Source organism: Camellia sinensis, chromosome 2, assembly GCF_055761805.1.
Source record: "Camellia sinensis isolate YWXY chromosome 2, ASM5576180v1, whole genome shotgun sequence".
Taxonomy (NCBI): domain Eukaryota; kingdom Viridiplantae; phylum Streptophyta; class Magnoliopsida; order Ericales; family Theaceae; genus Camellia; species Camellia sinensis.
This window is the reverse complement of record NC_138962.1, coordinates 208633025-208641964: the sequence shown is the minus strand read 5'-3', so window position 1 is coordinate 208641964 and position 8940 is coordinate 208633025. Positions and strand designations below refer to the sequence as shown.

The 8940-nt window shown below is 34.3% G+C and overlaps 1 protein-coding gene across 2 annotated transcripts; it reads left to right on the top strand.

Annotated features, from left to right (window-relative positions):
- Positions 1-1256: 1256 nt before the first annotated feature.
- Positions 1257-7075, top strand: LOC114293195 (RNA-binding CRS1 / YhbY (CRM) domain-containing protein). Of its 2 annotated transcripts, none has more exons than XM_082916695.1 (5): positions 1257-1942; positions 3798-3925; positions 4244-4469; positions 4544-4671; positions 6418-7075. In XM_082916695.1, exons 1-5 carry the CDS (start codon positions 1354-1356, stop codon positions 6574-6576), a joined length of 1230 nt encoding a protein of 409 aa, XP_082772821.1. In that variant the 5' UTR covers positions 1257-1353; the 3' UTR covers positions 6577-7075. The 2 variants fall into 2 exon arrangements, with proteins under 2 accessions (XP_082772821.1, XP_082772822.1); XM_082916696.1 differs by having other exon boundaries at positions 1282-1942; positions 5684-7075.
- The last annotated feature ends 1865 nt before the right edge of the window (positions 7076-8940 follow it).

The window sequence follows — 8940 nt, the reverse complement described above, 5'->3', positions numbered from 1 at the left end:
ATAAAATAAGTTAAAATAGTTAATAAGATAAAATGTCATATTAAATTTATAATCAGTTTATTTTTTTCTTACAAACATCACATCTAATTACAAAAAAAAAATCTAACAATCTTTCCAAATATAAAAATTTTAATATACTAAAATAATCAAAAATAAAAATAACTTATTAAAATAACACATTCTCAAACACGAACGTTATAATACTAACTAAAGTTTGATAAGTTTGACAGTAATGTGTTTTTCATTTTATGTGTGGAAATGCTTTCAAAAAGTTTTTATTGATAAAATAATTTGTTTAACCCATTCCACAGTCGACACTTCATATTACAATTATTTTGAAATAATTATATATTTTTATTCTATATGAAATAATAAAAATTAAATATAACACATAATTTAATATAAAAAAATTATCAAAACAAGGGATAATTTTTTTCATAAATATATAAAAAATAATACTCACAAATTAATTACATTAAGACTTTATAATTATTAATAAATATCACTTTACTTTTTTATTTTTTAAAACTCATACATTTTGATTTTTATAATTATAAAAATTCATATAAATAATCATAAACAATAAGTAAAATGATATTTTTAAATACACAGCAAAATAAAAGTGAAATTGGGGCAGAAAATGAAGGGTTCGTTTAAAAATTAAAGGGCCCTGTTTGGTTATATTTTCAAAATGTGATTTTATATTGAGTTTTGAATATGATGTTTGGAACGTGTTTTGAAAATACGTTTCCAAAACAATGTAGAGAAGTTTGTACTAGCCGTGTTTTTTAGAATTTTTTTTTTGCAATTTGGCCGGTTGACCAGAATAGTGATTTTTTTTTTTTTTGCAATTGATATGTTAATTTTTATATAATCGAAAAAAATATTTTTTGAAATTTTTAAAATTTTTTATGTACTTTAAAATAATTTTGAGTTATATGTTTAGTTATGAGTTGTAAATTTTTGTATCAAATATTAAATGTCATATCAACAATTCCCGACTCAAATTAAAACTATTTTCAAAACTATTTTCCAAACTCTTTACCAAACAAATTTTCTACGCTCAAATCATAATTCCAAACCCCACTAACTCAAAATATAACTCATACTATCAAATCATAATTACAAAACTCTACCAAACGCAATCTAAATTTTTTAATAGATTTTTTTTTGACTCAAAAGAAGTAGAAAATAATAATAATAATAATAATAATTTGACAATTTATAATAATTTTTACTTTTATTTTTTTAATACTAAAATCCTTACTTCAATTCCCCAATTCCCAAACAGAGCCTAATTCCATTATTTGGTCCCTTCTTCACTAGTACTCCTTCACTGAAAATCGTGGTTCCATGAAGATGTTCATCTTCATCGCCCGAGCCTATCGCCGGAAACCACCTTCACTCTCTCTCTTCTTCACGCGCCACCACCTCTCCTCCTTCTCCTCCACCACCACCACCACCACAACCCCTCCTTCCTCCAACCTCCACACCAAGTACTCCTTCAAACCCCCACTCTCTCTCGACCAAAACCCTAACCCTAACCCCAAAACCCCAACCACCAAGAAGCCGCAAAAGCCGCCGTACCGTCCGCCATCGTCGCTTGACCGCGGCGGAGCAAAGCCGGTTCGCTCGGACCTGCCTTTCGATTTCCGGTTCAGCTACACCGAGAGTAACCCGGATGTGAGGCCAATTGGACTCCGAGAGCCGAAGTACTCGCCTTTCGGGCCGGATCGGCTGGACCGGGTCTGGACCGGAGTGTGTGCTCCGGCGGTGGAGCTAAGAGTTGGGTCGGTGGAGGATGGGAAGGAGGATTCGAAGTTGGAGGAGAAGAGGAAGAAGATGAGAGAGAAGACTTTGGGGGAGCCATTGACGAATGCTGAGAGGAAGGCTCTGGTGGACCGGTGTCAGAGTCCTAGAACAAAGCGCCAGATTAATTTGGGTATTGAGATTTTTTCTTCTTCTTTTTCTTGCGTAATTTGTTTGATAGTTCTTGTTTTAATTTGATTATTTAGCTTATAATTTCATTGGTTCTTCTTAAAATTACGATACTGGTATTATCTTAGTGAAGTTGTTGACACATCAAAATGCAATTTTTTGATGGAGAAACAGTTGTGTTTTCATTTTCTGTATTTTTTTGGTTTTTGTTTTCATTTTCAGCGTTTTGAAAACAAAATAATGAAAAGTTTGAACAGGCCCATTGTCTTGTAGTTTTTATTTTTGTGTGAAAGCAGTTTTGGGACGTTTGAAAACAACTTTTATGTTTCAAAAAATGTGTTTTGTCTTCAGAAATTTTTTTCAAAAGCAGTATTTGGAGAGAGTTCGCCTAACAAGGGTGATATATGTTATTCGATCATAAGTAGCCCAAGCTCCATAAAACAATGTAATTTCTTTTTAATTATAGGGCTGGTTTGGCATGTTGAGAAAACGTCAAAAAATCAAAAAAATTATTCAAAAAGCAAAAAAGTTATCACTATTTATAAATTAAAAATATAAAAAAAAAAAATTAGTTTCCACGATATTAGTACAATCCAAAAAGCTACACAGTGATGGTACTGAAATGATGAGAAATTTATGTAGTGATGGTACCAAAAAAAAAAAAAAAGATATATATTCATTAAATTGGAGGGTACTGTTGGGCCCGTGGGGACCCACCACGAATCCTATTTCAATAATCTGAACCATTTAATGTGAAAAACTTGTCGAGTATTGTATGCTTGAAAAAAATCACATTGATCGAATATGGATAGCTATGTGATCAAATTAATTTTTTCTAGTCGTTTATTTTTCACCGTCCATTTTTCTCATACAAAACTGTTTTGATCACATAACTATCGATATCCGATCAAAGTGATTTTTTACAGGCATATAGTACTCAACGAGTTCTACACATTAACAGTTTGAATTATCGAAATGGGACCCGTGGTGGGCTCCTACGGGCCCAACAGTACCCATGAAGCCTCATGCTATATTTGCATATGGTTCAGATTCTTCTCACCATTTCAACCATTTTGAACGGTCTTTCTGCAGCACTGTCACTGATGAATCTAGAACATAGGAGTAAAAACGTAATTTTGTTATTTTAAATAATATTTTAATACACATTTTTTTTGTAAAAAGACAAAAGGTTGTCCCAAATGATCTTTTTTTTCTTCTACTTTTTAGTTCAAAAAGTACACTTATTTAGGACACCCAAGCAATCCCATAATAACAAATCAAATGCAGATATGTATCCAGAAAGTAAACTAGATTTGAATTCATTAAATAGTTTGTAGAAATGACGAAGCTCTGTAAATTATGTTTTTGAAATGGATTTTGATTAGTGCTTAAATGCTTAATTTATTTATTCTGTTTCTTGAGTTGTAAAGAATGAAGATTAGGAATGCTGGGGTCGAATGAGGTCACTATCTGAGGATTAGATATCATAGAGTAAGGCTTTTAATTGACATGATGGTCAATTGTTAAGAATGAATTTGATGGTCTGATTTTAATATTCTGAAGTAGAACACAAGGCATTTTCTTCTTTGAGTTAAAAAGGAGTAAGATAGCATGGAATTGTTTGCTAATTCAACCAGTATCTTTCGTACTCTTTACTAATTTAGCAATCTTGTAAAGAAAAATCATTGAAATTACAGCTTGACCAATTTTTTTAGATTTTTGAATGAGTTACACTCAGGCTGTTAGAATGTCACTATTTACACTTCCACCATATAAAAAAAGAAGGAAAAAAAAGCGGGACAGCAGTTTCTCAAGCACCTTTTTCTGCTCACTTTTGGCATTCATGGTTTCTATTGTAGGAAGGGATGGTTTAACACACAACATGTTGAATGATATTCATAATCACTGGAAACACGCTGAGGCTGTCAGGGTGAAGTGTATGGGTGTACCCACCGTTGATATGAAAAATGTTTGCACTCAGCTAGAGGTACTTTGTTCCCCTCATGTCTAGAAGCATTTCCTTCTCTTGGTTTCATCTCCTCTAAGGACGTTATTTAGAAAGGAATAGTGCATAGAGGCATTTCCTTTCGGAAGTAACCTTTTGCAATTCACATTCATATTGTATGTAATGCTTTTGTTTCTTGTGTGTTTTGTACACCATGGTAGATTAATTTGTACCTCTTTGCCCATGGTTTTTACATTTATTCATGCCATTTTATTATGAACTTGGTTATTATTCATATCTAATGGGCTCCTAGATATTCTGTTTTGTCTGTTTAATCAAAGTTTTATGCTTGTATTCCAGGATAAAACATTTGGCAAGATTATCCATAGACATGGTGGTCTACTCATATTATACAGGGGCAGGAATTATATCCCCAAGAAGAGACCCGTGATTCCTTTAATGCTGTGGAAGCCTCATGAGCCTGTATATCCTAGGCTTATCAAAACTACGATTGATGGCCTTAGCATTGAAGAAACAAAGGGAATGAGAAAGAAAGGATTGGCTGTTCCTGCCTTAACAAAACTTGGTAAACCTTCTGTCAGTAGTAGCTTTCAATACCGTCACTTTGTATGGTTTCTAACACATCAGTTTCAAATGCAGCTAAAAATGGTTATTATGGTAGTCTTGTACCTATGGTTCGAGATGCTTTTCTTGCCAGTGAGTTGGTTCGGATAGATTGCCAAGGCCTTGAAAAGAGTGACTACAAGAAACTAGGCTGCAAACTGAGGGTAAAACTTTAGCTTTTGATTAATCTTACCTTGTGGTAGTTGTCTTGTAACTACCAATACAAAATCTGCTATCTTTTGTTCTTCTTAGTAATTTGTTCCATGCTTGTTGCAAATTGCCCCCATAAGTGCACTGTTGGCTGGGGTTTGGGGGGACGAAGAGAGATTTGTATTTAAAATATAAAAAGGAAAAGCAAAGAAAACATGCATATATATAGATATTACTAGTGTCTGGCTCCATGGGATGTGTGAGTAACTTAACATATGGTTTTTGATTTGTTGATTTTACATTTTGGTCCTTATAGTAATTGCTAGGCAAAGGTAATAGTTGGGGAAATTATGTTGTTGCTATTAATTTTTTTTGAAAATCAAAATTGCATGACTAAGCTCCAACCGAGTAAGTTGTGTGCTTTATATAATGGAATAGGCATAGCGAGAGCTTAAAAACAGGCAGTCCCAGTGCACGAGGCTCCCACCATTGTGAGGTCTAGGGAGGGTCAGATGTAAGTCTTAATTCAACTGGTTGACATTGGCCACATGAATGTGTTTTGCCATTGCGAGGTTCAGGAAGGGTCAGATGTGAGATTCTGTTTTTATTTTTATCTTATATGAAAATGCTTACATGTACGTTCAACGTACCTGTAAGCCGAACAGATGACAAACTGCTACTAACTGATAATTATGACTTTGCATGAAGAATTATGCTGAAATTTTGAATTTACAAAGGTGGTCTGGTGTTTGAGTCTATTAAAAGCAAATATAATTTCTATGATGTAAATCCCCCAAGTAACCCCAAGTAGGACTGACTATTGTTTTATGACCTGAGTTAAATTACCTAACACCCCACCTTCCTCCAGACTGAAGAAACACTGCAACCTTCCTTCTCTAACCTCAACTAGAAAGAGAACAAGTTATATTGCTGATAAATTAATGATTGTAATTTTATTTTATTTTTGTTTTACATAAAAAACCATTAGTTATGTTAGATGATTAGTTGTGAATATCTAATTTGCAGAATTTATAACTTCAAGAAGCAAAATACACAGTTAACAGATAAGCTGGGAACATTTACAGTGTTGTGAGCTCCAACAGATTTATTGTATGCAACAGTTGTAAAGCATAACATTCCAACAACCCCATGTTGGCCACATGAATTTCACTTTGCTATTCAGCTCAGATGGGGGGCCATATCATGCGCTAAGTCATGGCTCACGATCTCGTTTTCACCACCTCTACTTTTCTGTTGGCTATCTTCTTGTGCTTGTAGCTTCTTCCTCTTGATTAATATCTATTCCTACGGACCTACGGTTATGATCATTTGTGATTGAATTTGAAATGTGTATCTCCCATCTTATCCGAAACATATTCCCATTTGAGTTGTGTTTGGATCAAAGATTTTGAGTGGGGATTTGTGGAGGGAAAGAAAAAAGGAAAAGGAAAATTGAAAAAATTGACATCAACATCCCATCTTATACTAAACATATGCTCAGTAAACTTAAATTTAGCATTCATGCAATCCAATTGAAGTAGCTCTTCGCTATGTTTTGTGGATGTAAATTGACTTTGGTGGCAGTTTCAGTTGTTCCATGCATTGTTGCTACTGAAGTTCTAATACCTTAGTGACTGGAAAAGTGTTTTACCAATCTACTTATAGACCGATCCTTTTCTAAACTTATTTTGGTTTCGCCTTTTGACACTGTTGATTACACCTGTATGTTCTATTTCTTTCTTTCTTACAATTTCACGCAGGACTTGGTGCCTTGTGTCCTGGTGACATTTGACAAGGAACAGGTTGTGGTATGGAGGGGAAAGGATTATAAGCCAACAGTGGATGATGATCACTTCTTTACAGTTCGTGATTCATTTGACAATCCACGTGATGATTTGGTTAGCCGTCCAGAACACTAAACCTCAGATGATGACACCAGCAGTCGGCACGACCTCCACTCCGAGTGCAAGTAATTGCATAGCACAAGCACCATTTTGCTTCTTCGCGATCGAGATGAGTATTCCATTGTCATATCCAGAAGATGAGCCATAAAGATTTGCAACTGTCTATTCTTCTTATGGATGTTTCAAAGTAGCCGAGTTTCCATGATGTTCAGTCTTTTTTGGTTCTTGGTTTCTTACTTTTGGGCTGTGTTTGGTTTAGTTTTAAAATCAATTTTGAAAGGTAAGTTTTTGAAAAGAGTTCTCAAAATTTGAAAATTTGTTTGGTCGTATATTTTGAAAATAAGTTTGTAACTTTGTAGTTGGAGTTTGTAGTTTGCGATGATTTGTAATTTTTTTTAGTCGAATAGATGGGTGTGAGAGAAAAAGTGATTGATTGATATGCAGGATGTGAGAAGCTAGAAGAAATAGAAAAAGTGAATGAAAATAGTTTTGTGAAAATTATAAACCAAACAAATTTTGAGTTTTGAGCTATCAAAAATTAGACTGTACATATCAGTTCAGATCTTAATTCCAATTAAGATTTTAGATTAGGATGCTGAAGCAATTGGATAAGAAAGGAATGATTGTTCAATAGAATAGAGGAACATTATTATGCTTAATTATTGTATAGATCTTTTAAATGGGATTCTCTCATGCTTTGGAAAGCAAATGCACAGCCTCCAATTTTTCAGGGAGGAATGCTATATATGACTGCATTTATTTCATTATTTTGTTTCATCTTTTGTGGTAGTATTTGAGTTATTGAAATGAAGGTGGAAAATAATGATCATATTCCATCACAATGTTTATGCCCACATTTGATTTACTAAAAAATAATGAAAAGTAATGAAAAGTGCAATGTAAATAATATTATTTTTTAACATTATAAATGAATTGTCATTTCACAAGGAGGGTTCTCTCCAACAAAATTATTTTAAATTAAATTTGTTTTTTAGTGTTAGTGAAATTGATTTTTTTTTTTCTAATAAAAAAAATACATTGGTTTAAAAAAATTACTTTGGGTTTACTAGTCAGTTTTAAAAAAAATAAAATAAAAAAATTTAAAAGTTATAACTACTTTACTAATAAAAAAGTAATTAACAATTCACATTGGTTTTTTTAGATTTGAAAAAGTTAAAATGTTAAAAATTCACTAATGCCAACCTGATTAGTTAATTTTTGGTGATTTAGGTGTTGTTTGGGAAGGAAAAGTTGGGCTAAATTAGCCACGTCGCGACAAAGTTGGCTATTTCAGCCACGTCCCGACAAAAGTGCATTTCATGGGTATGGGAGAGGCTTGGTCGTGTAAATTTACTCAAATGCCCCGATAGGTTAAACTCTCTTCCATCTGCAGGACAAGCCTCAGATTGAACCCAACACACCCTTCGCAAAGCAGAAGAGAAGAAGAACAGAGCTATCTGACGGCATTTGAGCGACCTTGGCAGAGGAAATCGCTACCGGAGTACGCATCCGCGGCGGTGAACAACAACGAAGCCTCTCAAACTCAAACCGATCTGCCGGTAATGCTCTATGGCCTATCTGATTTCTCTTCTTCTTCTTCCCATCTGTATAGTTTAGGTTCATAACAGCATCGGTTCATGGCCGATCTGTTGCTTTACGGTCGTGATTGGGTTGATTATGCTTACATTACACACAGACGGGGCATCGATCTGTCTCTGTGACAAATCTGGGATTCTGGATCTTTTGTTATGTTCAAAATTTGTTCGGTAATCACAAATTTGGAGCAGATTTGTATATATACATACATATATATATATATATATATATATATAATATAGAGATTTTTATTGATAAGTCCAATTTAGACGTGTTTTAACCCAAGAAGTCCATGAAGGAATTTTTTAACCCATTTAGTCCCATGTATGTATAGTTTTATTCCATAAAGTCCATTTTCTTGATTTACACTATTTTCTTGGACACTTATGCCCTTATATTTAATTTTGATACCCTTATAAATATTTTTTCAACAATTAGCAATTTAATGATGTGAACATTCATATTTTAAAATTCACATTTGTAAGAATGTAAATTGGCTTGTAGGCGGCCCGAAACCCGCCCGCGAGCCAAGGTGGGCCCGGCCCGTTGACAATGTGAATATTCACATTGACATGTTAAAATTCACATTAATAGGAGTGTAAAATTGGCCCCCGTCCCGTGGCGGCGCGAAACCTGCCTGCGGCCCATGAGCGGCCCGGGGCGGGCCCGGTCCGGCCCGTTGACAATGTGAATATTCACAATGACATGTTAACATTCACATTGATAAGAGTATAAAATTGGGCCGCGGCCCATGGGCGGCCAAAAGCCCGCCGGCAGCCCGGG